At 39.2% G+C, this 20,264-nt stretch overlaps 1 protein-coding gene across 1 annotated transcript in view; it reads right to left on the bottom strand.

The window, feature by feature from the left end:
* The window catches only part of gosr1 (golgi SNAP receptor complex member 1), a gene marked incomplete at its 5' end in the record, with an annotated part of 32,551 nt that extends 13,012 nt beyond the window's left edge, over window positions 1-19,539 (bottom strand). The window contains 6 exons of the mRNA XM_080053778.1: window positions 9,930-10,004; window positions 15,291-15,382; window positions 15,639-15,746; window positions 16,335-16,422; window positions 18,774-18,885; window positions 19,506-19,539. Coding sequence (XP_079909904.1) covers window positions 9,930-10,004; window positions 15,291-15,382; window positions 15,639-15,746; window positions 16,335-16,422; window positions 18,774-18,885; window positions 19,506-19,539 — 509 coding nt within the window. The remainder of the gene's footprint in view (window positions 1-9,929; window positions 10,005-15,290; window positions 15,383-15,638; window positions 15,747-16,334; window positions 16,423-18,773; window positions 18,886-19,505) is intronic.
* Window positions 19,540-20,264: the final 725 nt, after the last annotated feature.

Raw genomic sequence — 20,264 nt, 5'->3', positions numbered from 1 at the left:
TGAATGGGAGTCTCTAAGGCAAATAAAACACCAAGCACCCAGAACACAATCAGAACCAGTGAAGCAGCAAAAAACACTAAACCCACTTTGAATGAATCAGAAAAATGCATTTATTTTTTCACAATAATTGTATTCTTCCTAATGTCTTTATGTAAAATAATGCATTTGTGTTAGATAAGTCCATAATAGACAGTTAGAAATTAGCTTGTCATTGAACATGGCTGATGCAGAATTAATATATTTAAGGGGCTTAGGTCCAGCGTGTCTCTATAACCTGTTCAAAGCTTAGAGATCAACAGACCCAAAAATCTTTCAGACGGTTTCACATTCTTGTTGGTTAAACCTTTTCCTAAGAGCAGGGCAGCGTCCATAATGCTCGGAGCCCTCCTCTACTGATTACATTAGCATATCAGGGAACTGGCAGCTGGCAGAGATCGCACTTCTTAAAGTGGGCAACATGCCAGGCAGACTTAATGGAGGGGGCTCAAACTTGGGTACAAGTACAGGCAGGGAAAGAAGAAGAGTGGGAATGATAATGAGGCTATAGCAGTTGGCCTCTGTGGCAGGCAAATGGATTGTTTAAATTGCTTGGGGGGGGGAATGAAGCACCCAAAGACATACCTATACTAGGGCTGTCAAACGATTTATTTTTATTTTATTTATTTTTTTAAATCAGATTAATCACAGGGTGCTGTGGATTATTCACCATTAATTCTACCATTCGAAATATGCCCGAAAAATTTAAATGTTCTCTGTATATTGTTGTGGGAACGGAAAGATAATTGACAGAAGGTGGATTTGTACATTTAAAATATGTTTTTTTTATTAATTGAAAATCCACGGCGCGGATCAATTCGCACATGTGTTAATTGCGTTAAAAAAATGAACGCATTAATTCCAGAAATTAATCACCCTGTGTTAACGTGTTAATTTTGACAGCCCTAATCTATACGATTTAACTTTTAATCAAAGTGTTTCCAGTGTTGTACACACCTTAAGGACATTAAATACTGCATAGTTGCATTACACATAGTCATTGGAAACTAGACACGCAATTCGGACCTAGAGGATCCTCGTCAAAGGGCAATGGCAAAGGTATGAGCAATCACTCAAAAGGACTCGGTTTTTACATTCAGGCACGCTCAGATGTCCTCAGAGAGTGAACAGTGGCAGGAATCAAGCCTTGGAGAACTGAGTCCAATTGGAAGATGTAAGCTGAGAAGCAGATTTCCACATAAACGATCCCAGAACTTTAAGACCCCACTGTTTATGTACAGAGGAAAAAGATCAAGATGAAACAGCAAAAATACACCCATCAATTTCAAGCTAATGCGTGCCAATGTGAGGTGTTGCTTCGCTTCACACAGACACCATTGATAGGTCAAAAAAATCCTGTTTGACAGGAAGTCTTTATCTGAGTGACCACTACCATTAGAGCTGTTCCATCACTAACTTTTAATGGACCTGCCCCTCCTTCCCTCTAGTTAATTCATGAACACAGACCTTTGTGGTAGAGAGATGGAAAATCCCTTATACAAGGATGGGAAAAGAGACTGAGATAAGATAAACTTGCAGCCACCAACTCCTAGCTGTTTGAAAGAACCTGATTTGTGACTTTATTTTTTTAATCAGAATCTCCTGCAACAACAGATTTGTTGGCAGGTCTGTCTGATGGTGTGGAGCTATACGTTTTGTATCACTACCAACAGAAACTAGAGAGGAGGCTATCTAAAAATTATTCTAGGCACATGTGTCCCATTCTGTTGAGATGGCTGGCAACCATTTTGCCCACTGCAGTCATTTGTAGATTGACTGGAAGGGACTTAATTTATTTATTTTCCTTTGGAAGTGATAAGTCTTACTAACTGATCAGTCTGGCAGTGCTGTACCATCAAATGCCAATAAATGATAGACTACACAAACACACAATGCTTCCTACACCATTTGAGCTAATTTAACCATAATCCTACATAACATTATCTGCCCTAAAAGCAAAAACCATTGTAGAGAGTAGAAACAGAACCCTTTTCTTGTCTAGGCTCACTTGCCTTGGTTAAAATGCCAAGGGCACATAACAGGATTTTACCACAAACTCAGCTACAAAATGACAACTCCACAGACTCTATAACATAATGTAAATATTGAGAATAAATATCTAGATCCGAGCGGCACATGTACAGTAAGGGATTAGGGACAAGTCATTATTCTATTTTTTGAAAGAAGAAGAAAAGCATTTGAACTCAAATCTCTATATATATAAATCTAGTATCCGTGCCAATGAGTGAGACTACAACCCATTGCTCAGGCTACCGTTACACATTTTAGTTATTTTCTCTTCCTGTGTCATGGCCGTAATAGCATCAATCGACCGTAACTCAATCCTCATCTCCAATCTCCTCTTTCCTCTCCCATCTTTGTCAATGTCCTGGGGAAGCCCTATAATATGGGCTGTGGTTTATTCAGATATTTTCATTACTGATATCATAATCAATTCTGCCTAAATGCCTAAATTAGCACAAGAGCTTGCCCGCTGGGAATGCAAGTGGGAGTGCCAAGCTGCAGGAGTTTCTGCACAATTTTTTAATAGTCAATCATGTTCTCAATTCAGATTTCTAACATTATTTTTATCATCAGTATTAATTTTGGCTATTTTGGTGGCCAAATGCCCCAACACATTAGTATTTCCTTCCACATAAAGAACTAGAGCTTCAGGAACGAGGAGTGCAAAATCACATTAGTGTTCACTAACTATCTTTGAATTTTCCAAATCGGCCATGGGATCGCAGGGTTATTTTATTAGTCTTCATAGAAATTTAAAAAAAAGGTGTTCATGTTGCCGAATTCACCCCCTGCATACAAGTATCTCCTTGAACGGTAACACTTTATAATAACTATCCGTTGTAACTCGTTAATAGATCATTAGTCAACTCTTAATTAATGATTTATTAATGATTTGTTAAGTGTTTGTTAGCAGTGTGTTAAGGATTTATAACAATGCCTTACAGACAGTTAATAGACCATTAATAAACTTTTAGTTAATTGGTTATAAATGACTTGTTAAATGACAGTTAACCGTTTGTTAAAGATTTATAACTGTGCTTTATAGATAGCCGATAGATCATTTTCAAGCTAGTAGTGAATTACTTACTAATGACTTATTAAGTATCAGTTAATAGTTTATATGTGTTATCGGGACGTTATTCTAAAGTTGCAACTATTCCTCATTTATTAATTGTTTGTAAATGAGGAATAGTTGCAACTTTAGAATAACGTCCCAATAACATATATAAACTATTAACTAATACTGAAAGGCCTACTTCACCGGTGGGAATATGAAGGTGTATTGAATTCTGAGATCCTATGTAGTATAAATGTGCAAAAAAAATTGAAATTGGTTCATCCTAGCCTGAGAAAAGGCAGAAAGAGTGTTTTTTTAACCCTATATTTCTCTTTCTCGTGACTAAATCATATCTCTGTATGTAATATAAACTGGTTAAAAAAAACTTACTTTGTAAATATTACTGTGATGTCACAGTAAAAGACATCATAGTCATATTTACAAAGTAAGTTTTTTTTAACCCTATATTTCTCTTTCTGTGATGTCACAAGAAAGAGAAATATAGGGTTAAAAAAAACACTCTTTCTGCCTTTTCTCAGGCTAGGATGAACCAATTTTTAAAAAAATTGCACATTTATACTACATAGGATCTCAGAATTCAATACACCTTCATATTCCCACCGGTGAAGTAGGCCTTTAACTAATATATTAACTCACACTTTACAGATCAGTTGTTAATAGATTGTTAACCTTCTACTAATACCAGTGAAACTTTGTAAAACTGCACATGGGTGGAACAAGTTCAAGGTACAGAAATTTGACATGATATTTAAAATATCAAATTTTTGTACCTCAACCTTGTTCCACCCATAGGCTGTTCTGTGTACTGTTTTTTACCAAAGAAACACCACAGATGAAATGTTGAACATTGCGTTTAATCTATAGAAACACACATACTGAGCCATCACATGGCATAACAGTAGTATACAAAAGTGTACAACAACATACAAACCCATGAGGTTTGGGAACTTTTTGTGGTAAACACTGGATAAACAGAATTTCAGAGGGACATTTAATGTCCATACATCACGGCAATGTCATGGATTATCCGTCCTAATGGCCCTTTGCGATGCTATAAAGCACAGTTATGAATCCTTAACAAACGGTCTATTAACTGTCTGTAAGGCATTGTTATACATCCTTAACAAACTTCTAACAAACACTTAACAAACCATTAATAAATCATTAATTAAGAGTTTACTAATGATCTATTAACGAGTTACAACGGATAGTTATTATAAAGTGTTACCGATACGGGTAGAAAAAATAATTAAAGGGGACATATTATGCAAAAACTCGGGTTTAAATGTGTATTTCCGAGGTCTACTAGAAAAGGTTTTAATGGTCTATTGTACAAAAAGCCCATTAGTTTTCTACCAATGCCCATTTCTTCATTGCCTTTTCAGGCCTTTTTTGGCCTCTCCCTAAAAAATTTGGTTTTGACATCTACTCCCCTCCTATCTACATGGGCGTGCATGCACCGCCCTGCTCATTTACTCTATACCTACCTATATGGGCATGGCACACGCCCAGCTGTCAGTTTTGTTTACTTTTGGCCAATGCAGCATGGAGATCGATGTTACCATGTTGACCTTCATTTCTACAGCAAATATCAGCACACTTATCACTTCTAAACCAAAAGCTTTACAACTGAACCTGGTCAGGCAGGAGTCTGAGCTGAAAACTGTGAAAATTGCATCAAGATTTCTGGTTTCCCTGACATTATCCTCAGGTAAATACAGTTTAAATATGTCACAGTCAGTAACAGAATATGAGCTAAGTATTTATGAATAAACTCTCTAAACTTGTAACATACAACGTTTTATGTATGTCTCTACAGGTTAAACTGGGGAATGATCTACAACCCAGTGGAGTGAAAAAGCTTTGGTTTTGAAAGCCATGCTGTAAATGTACAGTAATGTGGCAGGAAAGGAATGTATCATGTCAAGATCCACTGGAAAGACATTATCTTTTGTAAAAAAAAAATATATAGAAACAATTACAGTCAGAGCTGCAAATTATCTGACACCCTTTCAATATCTAGTAGGTAATGTATCATTTGTATTGTGATCACTCATTTATAATAAAGTTTTACTGTTAAAACATGTATTGTGTTGCTTACTGTCACTGTTTGCTTCGTGTAGTAAAGGATTACTTGAAACTCACATTTTCATAGTCAGGATGTTGGACTAGTTTTCAGACCGATCTACATGCATTGACTTATACGTTTTTTAATTCAACCCTTTATCTCTCTGAAGATTTTTTCTTTGAAACAGTATCATTACATTTTAAAATGACCAAAACCATACTTAAAAATAAAGCAGTTTATTCATAGCCAGTGAAATGGAAATATAAAGTGTACATAATTCAAACAGAAGCAAAGCCATATTGTATGTAACTGTCCAGTTGTTGCTGGTGGGCCCTGAAGAAGACCACCTGTTCCACCCAGTGAACAGTCCTCTGATGGAACAGATAGTGTGACGGTCCTTGTGGGTCAACGCTCCGTCAGGTCACCCAGATAGCTGTAAAACATGGCACATTCAATGTTACATCATGTGTAGCCTACATACATGATACATCTGTAGTTATGGCAAAGCTACAAACTAATGAAAATATATTTTTTCTTCCATTATTAAATAAGATGGGCCACTAATAAGTTCACTAATATAGCCCTTGCTCAAGAAGAAACGAGTTCTGAGTGATACTGTGTGCTTTTTGAAATATAATGGACAGGAAACAAACAGCAGCAGAGGCAACTTACAGTAGGCTATTCCTGTCTATAATATGACACTGGAGATGTAATAGGCCTACTGCTGCATGTACCACGACTGCTTGCATAACTACACACTGTCAACAACAAACAAATACTCTTCAGTTTCCAACACACCATACAATTTCACCGTGACTGTTTTCACACAGGGGCTGTCACGGACAGACTCACAGATCTAACCGTTAGCATAAAAGCTAACGGGCGCTAACGCTAACGCTAACTACTTAACCCAGAGACATTCTCTCGTTTCAGTCGGCGTTGGTTATTATAGGAGGGATAAATTAAAGCACATTACACACATTGAACTCATAAACGGACAGATTTGTTTTTAAATAGGACTACTTACATTTCCAGAGGAGAGATGGTGTCTCTCTGTCTTCCAGGCACAATCTCCTCCACACTCCAGTATAACAGCAGATCACACTAGATTGCCAACCTAGTTGCTGGGCATAGCCAAACAAAAAATGAAGTAAATCCATTCAGCCCCGGTCTGCTTCGAGGCTGGGGTGTGATGGTAGCTTGAGGATGAGCTAACACTGCAGCTTGCTTCTCCTCTGTTGTTGCATGAGCGAGTGGAGGCTCAGCTGTGTGTGATTACCAACGGGGCGTCTTGATTTGCCAATCAACTACCGAGTTTCTGGTAAGCTTTCCCGTGGGAGTATTTATGGTAATGAAAACCGACCGGTTTCGTCACCAGTCTGTGTTTTTTGGAAGAAACCTTCAAATCCCCCTTTTTTCTAAAAAAGCATCCCTGAAGAAACTGACACTTTTTTTTTTTTTAAGCTTTTGTGTGCTGGTAGAGACCCCAATAACCTAAAAGGGTGCCCAAACACCTGCAATGTTTTGTTTTTCATAATATGTCCCCTTTAAGAGGTGTTTGATGGGGAATAATTGTGGTATTTATCCTTTGAATGATTAAAACATGAAAACACATTTAGCCAAAGGAAAAATCAATCAGACCGCTTTGTTATTGTCGATAGGACTAAATTGTCAGACAAGGTCTTCAAATCAGGGCACGATAAAAGCCTTTCTGTGGTTTAATTGTGTTTTTGTGTTTTGTTTGGGTGTGTGCATGTATGGTTGTCCTGCTGACATCCAAATTGACCTTCCACACAGGGTTCCTATCACACCTCTAACACACAGGTACACACATACAGAATTAACACGCTGTACTACCGCATGCTGCTCAGCAGTGCTTGAGATTCAGCCAAATGATAGTTGGAAACAAATGAAGTTGCTGGCAGATCACAGTTTGACCAACTGTGTCAGTATGAAAAGTTGAAGTCTGACTAAATTTTTACATCATTTAGATGCAAAGTTAAGTAATGGAGTATAAAATGTGTGTTATGTTCACGGGAGTAAGTCAGACTTGTTTCCTGTGGAGGTTGGCCTCCGCCAGGGCTGCGACTTATCACCAATGCTGTATGTGATATTCATGGAAAGGGTATCGAGGCGTAGTTGTGGTGGGGAGGAGCTGCAGTTCAGTGGGCTGAGGATCTCATCGCTGCTTTTTGCGGATGATGTGGTCCTGATGATGGCATCATTGGTCTATGACCGCCAGGTCTCACTGGATCGGTTCGCAGCCGAATGTGAAGCGGTTGGGATGAGGATCAGCACCTCTAAATCTGAGACCATGGTTCTCAGGATACCAATTGTGTACTACAGGAAGGGATGAGTTCTTACCCTAAGTTATCTATTGATCTACCGGTCGATCTTCGTTCCCCCACTCAGGCGCTCACATATAGTCATGAAGGCTGAGTAATAACCGAAAAAACAAGATTGTGGGTACAAGCATCCGAAATGAGTTTTCTCAGGAGGGTGGCTGGCGTCTCCCTTAGAGATAGGGTGAGAAGCTCAGTCATTCGTGAGGAACTGGAGGCAGAGCCGACACTCCTTTGCAATGAGAGGAGCGAGTTTAGGTGGTTCGGGCATCTGGTAAGGATGCCCCCTGGGCGCCTCCCTAGGGAGGTGTTTCAGGAGCGTTCACCTGGAAGGAGGCCTCTGGGAAGACCCAGTACTAGGTGGAGAGATTAAGAGAGAGAGAGGGGCAGATCAGGATCCCCCAGTCAGAGCTGGTCAATGTGGCCTGGGAAAGAGAAGTTTGGGGTCCCCTGCTCGAGCTGCAGCCCCTGCAATGCGACTCCGGATAAGCGGTTGAAGATGGTGATGATGATGTTATTTTCATCATCAAGGCATTAAAGCCACTACGAGTAAGTCGGCACGTTGGCGACACCTTTGAACAAAAGCGGTAGTATTATTACGACGCCAGCTGTCGTGAAGCTGTTTTCTAGCTCGTGCAGGGCGTTCAGATTCAAATAATCAGGAAGCAATATGGTGCGTGTCCGTGTGTTGAAAGCAAAGTGTGAGGGCACCGGACTCTTTTCGGCTCCGTGAGTCTATGGGTGACACAGCATCAACTAATGCCAGTAAGTGCTAAACACACCTGATTGCAATGAGTTGATGCATTGTCACCTCTCACGGAGCTGAATGAGTCCGTGTCCCCACACAAAGCGAATGAACGAGAGATGGCAGTTAGTTAGAATGGATCACGATGAGGTAATGTGTTTATGTTGTAAATAATGACTATTTCAGATGAATAATGGTCATCTGATGATGCTGGTGAGGCAAAGTAAACTTTGTTTTAGTAGGCTACCGCTCATTCATTTAGGAGTAAACACTGCAGTCTACGTTCGCTGCGTGAAATTGTGTATACGTTGCTTGGCAACGCCCTCCCGCCCGACTATCACTCTCCCTTTTCGCTTTTCTTCATTGCATTTTCTTTTTTTTCTTTTATGGTTCAGCCCCGTTATCAGTCATTATGACGACAAACAACTGTCTCAAACAAGGCTCCCGCTCCCCTTCCCTCACCTGGAGGGATAGGCTTCTCAAATCGCGTAACTGCGCCACACTGAAATCTGTGACCAATACGGATATGTAACCATAGAGCATGCACGCGTGAACCGAAAATCGGACTGGGTGTACGACCAGATCAAATGCAGTAATAAAAACTATATAAAAACGTCTTTCTTTGCACTGATGGTCTCGTTTGCTGTTAAAGGTAATTTATGATTATGAGAGGAAACATGAGGCTGTTTAAAAGATATTTAAAAGTTACTCGTTGCCGCTTTAAGTGAAGCACAAAGGTTTTCTCTCAACAAAGAAGGAAAGCAAGTCTGATCAAATTTTTTCTCCATCCTGAATTGTAAAACAAAAATTGCTGTCTCCATTTTCAAAGCGGGCAAGGCCAGCGCTGCCGGAAAACTGGAGTTGCGAGACCGAGGAGTTCTCCCTGTAATTAAAGGGACAGGCGATTGCACTTGACAATATGATTATCTATGTGGTATTTACACAGCAACAAACGCAAGGAAGGTTTTTTTTCCCATCCTAACGAGTGAGCGAAGGGTGGACTTGCTTGTATTTGTCGATGTTTTCAGATTGCAGTGAACACGGAGTGTTTTATTCTGAATTTACCGGATGTTTTTTTTTTTTTTTTTTTTTTGCGTCTATGTTCCTGTCTTGCTCGTTCTGTTCTGTGCAAAACTGATGCAGTGAGCTCCGGCATCCGGCAAAAATAGAAGCTGTGCGTATTTGTTGAAGCGGGCAATCAACATCCAGAGCGACAGCGCAGCAGTACTAGTGGAAGCAATCACACTGCCTTAAGTGACAAATCTATGCTCTACTGCCGTAGAAGGACTGCCTGTACAGCCTTTATTCCTGAGGCTACTGCTTCGCTAGCAAACGCTGGACAGCTCTAGAAAAAGAGGGCGCTATATTCTACTTTGACCTGCATTGATTGACATACCAGAACGTAACAGGGGCATTTCTAGGTTTCTAAAACATCCGGGGCTTAGAGGGCTTTACAAAAAAATAATATTTGGGGCTAATTAATTAAAATCCGGGCTTTAGCCCCGAATAAAATAGCCTAGTGACGCCACTGGAACTAAATATAAAATATTCTTCAAAACTGCTGTTCTGCTCTGAGTAAATGAAAAAGTTGACTTCAAATTCTCCAGATATGGCAGAGAAAAAGCAATAACTTACTTTCTCAGGTGCTCATGCTCCTTTAGAAACAGCTCTGTTCTTCTGTTGTTGACACCGGAACCACTCTTATATGTCCTGAAAATGGCAAATAGATACACTGGTTAAAGAAAAAACACAAGTTAAAAGAAAGTTGTATGATGATGTTGTGCTATTTGTCTAATTTGACAACATTTGAAAAAAGCAATTTTCTGCTTTCATGCAAGACAAAAACATTTTAAAAAGATGCAGACCTCACAGCAATACCTAGGATACCTTAAAATACAGTCAGTTCGACAGGTTACTCTAGAAAACACACACACACACACACACACAGTTTTGTTTTTTAGTTTTTCTATGCACATTGACTATTTGTATTTTTATTGTAATTATTATTATCTCTGTATTTCTTTAATTGTATGACTGACAGTCTGCAACACTGAGCCTGACCATCACCTATAATTTTTGAAGTGTGTCACTCTCAATTCTTGTCTGTTCATATCAGTGGGTTTCAGAATCAGTCACTAGGAAATGTGTAAATATAAAAATAAATATTAAAGTGTGCTTTTGTTCCCTTTTTCTATGTGAAAGGCTACCTATTTGTATATATTTTTTTAAATCATCCAAAAGGATGAATTACTAGAACAGGATGGCAGGAGTGGAGGAAGAACCACCTTCCGTTACACAGCAGATTCCATCATACTGAAACAAGCACACTTTTTTAGATATTGTGACTGCTCCCTGGTCATCTGCATGACATGCAGGTTGAGTCAAATAGTTTACTGCAACAACTCGACTTTGAAGTTCAAAGATGGTCATCCTGTTGTTAAGCAGTGCCATATACAGCCAGCCATTCTGGTTCTCCCATGCTACTGAGCAGCAATGGAAATGCCCAAAATCAAAGTTGATATACCACAACACAGCCAAAAATGCCAGACGGGGCAGTGGGAAAGAGCCAAAGGAGCTGGTGTCCTGACCTCCCTGAGAATAGTTTAGATTTGGTAGGCATGAATAAAGAAAACAAATACAATTTGATTACTATGGCTATATGGTTTACTATGGCTTTTACAACTTCATGCATTATCTATGCAAGAGACCACTGGTTCCCTCACATTTTGATAGCACCATACAATCTCAGGTTGAAATGTAAAGCCCACTGAGACAAATGTATTTGTGATTTTGGGCTATACAAATAAAACTGATTTGATTTGATTTGATTTGATTTCAGGTTAATGAAGGAGCTTAATTTGTGTTGATAGTGTTGTGTTCTGTTATTGAGCTCTCTTTTAGCAAAGCAGTCAAGCAGGTTGTTGTACCATTCACAGAGCAAAACATCACACCCATTCACTTTTGTTTGATACAAGTCTAGCTATCATCATCCCTGCAGCTGAATCCCAGTGCTCCCCACAGCCCCACTCTGCAGTTGGGTGACCATATAAAGAGCTGGGGAGGAGGGTGAAATGGAGAAAAAAAAGGAGCATGCATTGCACACACATACGACTAACATCCAACCCCTCCCAGCTAACTGTAAGCCTTCCAAGAACAAATGTGCCTACTTCATCCCCAGTGCACCATTCAAAGCCATTGAATGGAAATACCACATTCAGTGCACGCTCAGCACACTCCACAGTCGCTGCCTGGAGCCCAAGCTGGTCATCCCACCAGCCGAGCTGATGCCTTTGTGGGGCTAGATTTGCCTGTACTGACAGCCAGCTTCATCACTCCAGCAAGGCTTTTTAAAAGGGCACCAATGTAAATCACAGTCTGGCTGTCATTTTTGTAGCTGACATTTAAAATCAAAGCAGGAGCTGAGGGAGTGTTGGATCTGAGAGCTCAGCTCTGCTCCATTCTACAGTTATGAATGACGCAGCTGTGTGTGTGCGTGGGAGTGGGCCTGTTTTTGTGTGTGTGTGTGTGTGTGTGTGTGTGTGCGCAGGAGAATATGTTTTGCTGACAGTGTGCTGAAGGATATCGATACGGTGGTTGATAGAATGTCATATTGCTCATTTAGGTGCTTGCATAAATGAGACAGTGCACACTATTTCTTTTAATTAGTATGGATTTTTGGTTTGCGGAGTAAAACAACCCTAATACACATAAAAATTTACAATGAACAGTGTCCTGGCCGCAGCTTTAATCCATGCCCAATATCTCTACTGCCCTCTACCTGACAGGGATGAAAGGCTCAGCTGCAACAGAAATGTTTTTTTTTTTTTTTTTTTTTTTTTTTTTTAAATGGCATGAAAGTATATATGTTTCAGAATGCAGTAAACAAACATGTTGCTTTCCAAACACAGCTAAACCCTCAATATATTATGAGAAAAAAAATGTAAATCTTAAAAACCAAAAATACTTCTTCTGTGATTTACGTCTGAGTGCGTCCTAAGACTACATACACATCCAGGGACATTCAAAGATCGGGCTAAAGTCGCTCGCCATTGCCATTTTGCAAACATTTCCTTAGAGCCTTTTTGAATATCTATTTATTAAAATACTGTAAAATACTCTAGCGCTAAACAATTTTTACCTATTTTAAAACTGCATGTATCTACTCAACAAAAATATAAATGCAACACTTTTGTTTTTGCTCCCATTTTTCATGAGATGGACTTAAAGATCTAAAATTCATTCCAGATACACAATTGTACCATTTCTCTCAAACATTGTTCACAAATCTGTCTAAATGTGTGATAGTGAGCACTTCTGCTTTGCTGAGATAATCCATCCCACCTCACAGGTGTGCCACATCAAGATGCTGATCTGACATCATGATTAGTGCACAGGTGTGCCTTAGACTGTCCACAATAAAAGGCCACCCTGAAATGTGCAGTTTTGTCTCACAGCAAAATGCCACAGATGCCACAAGCATTGAGGGAGCGTGCAATTGGCATGCTGACAGCAGGAATGTCAACCAGATCTGTTGCTCGTGCATTGAATGTTCATTTCTCCACCATAAGCCGTCTCCAGCAACTTCGCACAGCCATTGAAGAGGAGTGGACCAACATTCCACAGGCCACAATTGACAATCTGATAAACTCTATGCGAAGAAGATGTGTTGCACTGCATGAGGCAAATGGTGGTCACACCAGATACTGACTGGTTCTGAGTCCCCAGACCCCCAATAAAGCAAAAAAATGCACATTTCAGAGTGGCCTTTTATTGTGGACAGTCTAAGGCACACCTGTGCACTAATCATGATGTCAGATCAGCATCTTGATGTGGCACACCTGTGAGGTGGGATGGATTGTCTCAGCAAAGCAGAAGTGCTCACTATCACACATTTAGACAGATTTGTGAACAATGTTTGAGAGAAATGGTACAATTGTGTATCTGGAATGAATTTTAGATCTTTAAGTCCATCTCATGAAAAATGGGAGCAAAAACAAAAGTGTTGCGTTTATATTTTTGTTGAGTGTATGTACCACCAGGCCATTATTATTTAATGATGATTTGTAGTTATACTGCCCATAAGCAACCATCTTTTAACCGTACATCAACCTAGTTAGTCACAACCCATGAGGTCAGCAATACATGCAAGGGTTCACTCAATATTCTAATTTAATAACATTAGTAAGGAGTTCCACTGACCCTACTAATGTGCTTAGTGCTGATGAATCTAATGCATTGTAATGAGCCAGTTTTGTTGGCCTGACGATGACTAATGTGCTCTAGGGCTGCTAATGAGAGAACCGTCTGAGTTCACATGTGGGGGGATTAGGACCGGCTGCTTCTCTCCTGAGACCATTTCTTTAGGAGAGCATCAAGACCCCTCACCTTCCTCATTGATCTTTGTCTGTGGGGCATGGGGAAGTGATGAGGCAGGACTCAAAGAATGTATAAAAGCAGCTGGATCCTGGACAGCTGGAACTCTATCTTATTATTTTCTAAACAATGAACCCGTTGAATGGCCTTGACTGTAATGCAGCAAGCGAGGAGTAACAAAACTATGAGCTAACTCGGGATCACAAACACACTGTTCTTCTGATTTTAAGAGACAGAGAAAACCAATGATCACATTTTTATCTTACTTTACTCAGTGGTGTTTTGAGTTATTTTAGTGATGTGATCAAGAATTGCAAAAGCAATCTTTGGCAATGAAATTCTTTGTTCTCAGACTTTTTTCAGAGGTGCAATCAACATTAAAGTGCAAGTAAAATATATAAAAAATAGAATAAAATGTATTTAATATGATAAGCATGTGTCTATGTATTGCAACAGTGATACAAATAATATAAATATGAATAAAAATCTAATCTGTAAGTCTCTGGCAACACATGTGTTTGGGTTTGGCAACCCTGTTTATGATTACAAAACAGAGCTGACAGGAATACATACAGTAAAAGCAAATTGTATTATAGTCTGGTTTTTCAAAATTGTACCACACTGCTGCAGAATGCGAGCTGCACAGCTTTTCTGTATATCTGTGATGAGCTCAAAAGCATTTGCTATTACTAAAACTCTTGCATTAAGTAGCAAATCCAAGCCAAATTGTAAATTATAGTAAAATTGAATGAATCAAATGATGTAGTAACATGAGGACTGCCAACCTATAATGAACTAGCCAGCCTTTTAAAAAAGGTAGATTTGAAAAAAAGACTTTTAAATATAAATATACCCACCTCGAGAAGAAATCTTCATGTTTTATTATTATGACATTTTAATGAGAAAGAGTTACAATAAAAAGTGAGTGTGAGGCCAATGGAACAAGTTTGACTGTATAAGGCGTGCAGACCAATCTGCATATACTAGTTGGATGAAGGGGGATCAATAGGAATCCTGCAGTGCTCACCGTATGCCCACTGCTGCGTCTTTCAGATCAATAAGCCATTACAAAAAAAAGACAAGAGTCATGGTCTGGGTGAGCCTCCATCTCATTTCAATAAACTCATTCACGACTGAGCCAATCCGTGGAGAGGACACACTTTCTCAATGCAAGGCCAAAGAGCCCATGAATCTTCTAACGGTTTTAATGGCTAACATTTTTCAAGAGCCTGCCAAGTGAAAGGCAAAGCTCAACTATCCCTCTACGGAATAAGGTAAGGTCTACAACACACAAGCACTATGAGTAATGCTCAATAGTTTGTATTCCTCCACAGCCGCTAAGGATCACAAGCCATGCATCACGTGACAATATTATTGTATGCAGTGCCATGTACAGTTTCATGTGAGTGAGACAAGAAAATAGTATAAGGTTGCTCTTGTCACCGATTCAGTGTGCGTTCACCGGTCAATACATTTACTGATTTATCAGTGGTACTGTGCATTGTAATTACATTTACAGTGTGAAAACTAAACTACAGAGAGCAAATTCCCATAACTGTGAACTATGCTGATATAAGCCACAGGGCCAAATTAATCATAAAGGCGGTGTGACTGGGTACTCACTCGATATCTTTCCTGACAGACCCCAGGAGGTCTTCCCTTTCCCGGATGGCAAGAAAGTTGCCTTTGGTTTTGTGGAATTCCTGTGTGTAATCCTGTGTAGAAAAACAATAAAAAGGTGAAGAAAGGGTTTGAGGGTGAAAAAAAATATAAATAAAGACCAAGAGGACGAAATGGAAACAAAATGTAAGGCAAGTGTGCTTCACCAGTGACTTCCTTAAATGGCATTTAAAAAAAAAAATTACAGAAAACTAAAAATTTAAAGTAAAGAAAGGCTTAAAAAGGAAAGAAATTAAATAATGAGTAAAGAGAATAAAGGGTTAAACAATTGGGAAGAATAATAGGGCAAACCTGTAGAATGTCTCTGTGTCTCTGGAGCGTGTGCATGAGTGCAGCGTTGAGAGAAGACGAGCCCGGGGTGTTTGTGTACTCGGCCATTTTGTCATTCACTGCAGTCAGCTGATAGAGTGATGGAAAATGAATAGTTATCCAAATGGTAAAGACCCACACAGAATCCCAATATAGCATGGAAATATGAATATGAAATACACAATAACAGATAAAAAATGCCTCTACTCGAGGAAGTCCACTTTTATAATTACAGGGATGTCTTTTAAAGCAAAATAGACAAAAGATATAACAGATTACGGGGTTTAATGCATTGTACCCCCTTTGTGATCAGAACTGTACAATATTACTAATAAAACATGGCAGTTACAACTCTCGCTCTATTTGCATCATTACCTTTAGAAAACATTTAAATAATGTTAAATTCTACTGTTCTGTTATGATCTATTGTTGTTTTTTGGAGTCTGCCTTTGAGCAGCCCCATGAGGAATGAAAAATAATTATGAATCTTTAATTTTTTCTTTTTTATATTTAGTAATTCTAGGACCCAATGCAAACAAAGTGGAGAAGTGGAACCTGCAGTCTGCTCTTTCCTTGATAAAAGGAAAAGAGCCTTGGCATTAATCCAGTGCCGTTCTTACTCAAGTCTTTTTGTTTTGGTTTCTTTTACGGACGAGTGGCTCATGAGAATCGACTTACTTTGGCCAGCAGCTGTTCAATCTCCACTGACATGGTGTCGAACATCCTGTCCTGGGTAGAGTTGTTTAGCAGCGGTGTGGTGTCTGACCTTGAGGTGGAGAAATAAAGAAAAGGAGTTAGAAAGACAACTTTGCATTATTCTTTTCTTAGGTTTATAGTTTCTTTATTGTTAAAAATGCACTGTATTTTATTTGAATCCTTTTCAGTAAAACATTCTCAAACCAGCCCCACTTGGCAATGGCAACCATAATTGTTTATATTCAGATGGATCTTTGTAGTCCAATTATTTTTAAGTATTAGATACAGGCTTGCCCACACAAATGGCTGCGCCCCTGAAAACCTCCAGTCAATGGGCCCCCCTTACCCATTACTACTATCAACAATGAGTGTGAGTGCGCTCATCCCTCAATAAACACATACATGTATTTGTAGAGAGACTAACTATCTTATCAACCAGGGACTTGCAGGGACAGTTGGGGGAGCAAGGGCTCATTATTATTTTAAATAGTAGCACATTTCTGACTTAGCCCAATATACCTACCAATTTATTTTGATTCCATTACACTCACACAATTGTTTAACAGATCAACAGATCTCTACAAAATAATCAGTTCACACAGAGACATTGTTCTTCTTTAGTATTCACTAAAGCAAACAGTTTTTTCACAATTTGCACATTTTCTATGCTACTAGTTTCTGGTAAGATACATTTACACTAATTGACTGCACCATATATTGCACTTTTTTGTATTTCTGCACATGACATTAAATCATTTGAAATCTGTTGGTGGTATTGTTGAAATAAATAACACTTAAAAAACAACATCAACAACAAATTCTTCACACACAAATTAAAAAAGGCGGTTCTCTACATGAATAACCAAACCAATCTACCCTCAAAACTATAAAGTTGGCCTATGTTTGGTTGCAACATTTAGGCTTAGTTCATTCTCCTCTCATCACTGCAAAAGCACTGAAAGCATTACAAAAAAAGTTCTTAATCTATGAACTCAAAACTGTTCCTTCAATTATTTCCAACTTCTATGTGCCTTTCTTTGCATTAAGAACTTTTTTAGGTCTATTTTTATTTTTAGAAACAATACAGAAAGCAGGACCTTGGTCGTTACGGTAATAATTAAAACAGGATGATGCTGCTCGTCAGCTTCATTGTGGTATTAATTTTCATTTTATTAATTTTCCTTTATTTAACCTCGAAAGATCAATTGAGGGGTGACCCTCTTTTACAATGACGTCGAGTTAATGACAGATACAGGTATGACCCGGCTGGTTGGTCAATTGGCCAGGTTTCTGAAAAACTGGTCAGACTTGGCTGGTCGTGTCAACCTGAAGACTTATGTCAAAGCCTTTAGAAGGTATAGTCCCCAAAGGGAAATTCTTTTTCACAAAAATGTAAGTTATGTGGAGAGAGAATTTAAACCTGTTTGTAGACTCAGGGAAATTACAGAGTAACTAATGTAGAAGAACTATCCAAACTGTTTTTTCATGGGGTCCAAACACTTTTCACAACGACACCCAGACACAAGTAGCAGGTAGGCCTACATGTGTTTTCCGTGAGCAGGAACGACTCAGGAAATAAAATCCAGACAAAACTGTTTAATATCAAAACCCAATCGTGTCACCATTTGGCACACAAAGGGTTTATAGGATGGATTATGTTTGAAACAGTTACACTCCGCTGTGGTCAATCTGAAACATTTTGAACATTTCTGCTTTTCTACTGCTTTTTAAATGGCCATAAGCGGAGCCGCGGCTCTGTGTAAACACCCAACTTTGAATAGATAGTGACATAAATATCTAAAAATAAAGTTTAGCTTAGTTACGTTCTTGGCTTCCAAAGACCATGGGCCCCCCAAGTGGCTGGGCCCTAGAAAGCCTTCCCGCTTTCTACCCCTTATGGGGTCCTGATTAGATATGCTCAATCTCAAAGACTCCTACAGCTGAGAAAAACTGGTGATAAAAGGTGAAATGGTCGTGTTATAATACTAAAATCTCCTGAGAAATTCTCCTTTCCTTGCTTTCTTCCTTGGATATTATAGCTGGTGAACAACATCCTTGGAAATGGTATGGATTCAAGCTGAAATCAGAATCGTTTTGGCATTTCTGCTCGAAACATTTATTAAATTATTAATCAATAACCATTACAAATTGCAGATCAAACTTTAGTGTATTGACCTTTTAATCAACTAACTGATTCAACTGCAAAATAACTATTTTAACCATATCATCTAGGGAACTCAACCCATCAATCCCAATCACATCAAATATATTATAAACATGGATTTTCCTAGCAGTATTTAGATGCAATTTCACTTGCTGGGTTAACCTGCTCTTTACTTACTACATCTACATATCCAATATGACTGAAACTCTTTTCAGCTTTTTGCCTTGATAAGTTTGCAGGAGTGACGTGAAACTTACGAGTCTCCTCGACGTCCATCCCTGGAGCTGCTGTAGCTGGTGCATAGTTTACTGAAGGAGACCAACTTCAGGTCAAGTTCATTCTCCAACTGTCGCGCCTGCTTTCGCAGATCTGTCACACACACACACACACACACACACACACACACACACACACACACACACACACACACACACACACACACACACACACACACACACACACACACACACACACACACACACACACACACACACACACACACACACACACACACACACACACACACACACACACACACACATTTTAACAACGGCTCATTTTGTTTTTTTCAGCAAAGCTACAGCAATGGCAATGTTACCACATCAACGCTTATGAACTTGTAGCACTGTATTCGTATTAACGAGCTCTAATTAAAAAGAGAGAGAAACGGTTTCTACTAGCTAATTACTGTATAATGCGTGTGACAGCTGGCAAAGCGGACTCTCGGTGTGTTTAGCTGATACCCGTTTAAAGAGTTGACACAGTTTTAGCAGGTGGAAGGAATAACGTTAACTTACATTACGAATCGTCAGCTAGCTTGTTGTGAGCTAGTCGTCGTAGAGACACGTACTGTGTGTAAACCGTGGAAGTATGAGCAAATCGCGACGACGACAGATACTGGTAAACGTACTGTTGACATTATGAATACTGCACTAGATGTTGCTGCAGGTGCTGTCGGCTGTAAATTGAGTCAAACGCGGTTGCCTTACCTTCCCAGTAGTTGCTGCCTCCTATCCCTGCCATCTTTGTTGTCCTGCGACGTCACCTAGTTCCGGGATGGGTCACATGACGCTAGAAGACGTCCGAGCAGAAGGAGAGTGTATTTTTCCCTCGGGTGAGCCTACAGGCAGCGGCATAACCATGGGCACAACACAACACCCAGGCTATGCTCCACATCTACCAATCCAAATACTGAAAACAGCGTCACGTAGGGGAAAACTGGGTAGCACAGTTCTCAATAGTTTAAATTATGTTTTGTTTAGAAAGAGTATCCAGGACCAGTTGGTTCAGTTAAAACTGAATTCACCCCTGAAGGAATTTGAATCGTTGCAACAGCAAATTAATAAGATAAACAAAAATCAAATGTTCATTAAAATACACAATATATTTGGCCTATACATGCTGCCTGTCATATTGAGTTGACTGCTATTGTATAGTTTATATTACAGTCTTCTGCCTTATGTCAGTTTTGCATACTGTACAATGTAATAATATTCGGGTTTACACTATTATATTTACAATCGATATTTATGATGAAGTATTTCTGATTCTGATGTTATTTTAGTCTTAAATGTACTATACTATTCTGCTACTTATGTCACCGCTATGTCTCTTTTCCTGAGACTAACTCTACTCAACAGTATTTGTAGGTCTGTGTACTGAATTAATACCTATTGTAGTTTCTATTTTTTTTTTTTAATTCTTAAGTTTCTCTATATAGCTGTATTTATTTCTAACTTTGTGCTGCT

This window comes from Ammodytes marinus (genome assembly GCF_949987685.1).
Source record: "Ammodytes marinus genome assembly, chromosome: 3".
NCBI classification, from domain to species: Eukaryota; Metazoa; Chordata; class Actinopteri; order Uranoscopiformes; family Ammodytidae; genus Ammodytes; species Ammodytes marinus.
The sequence above is the reverse complement of the archived record's forward strand: the minus strand, read 5'-3'. Positions and strand labels throughout refer to the sequence as shown.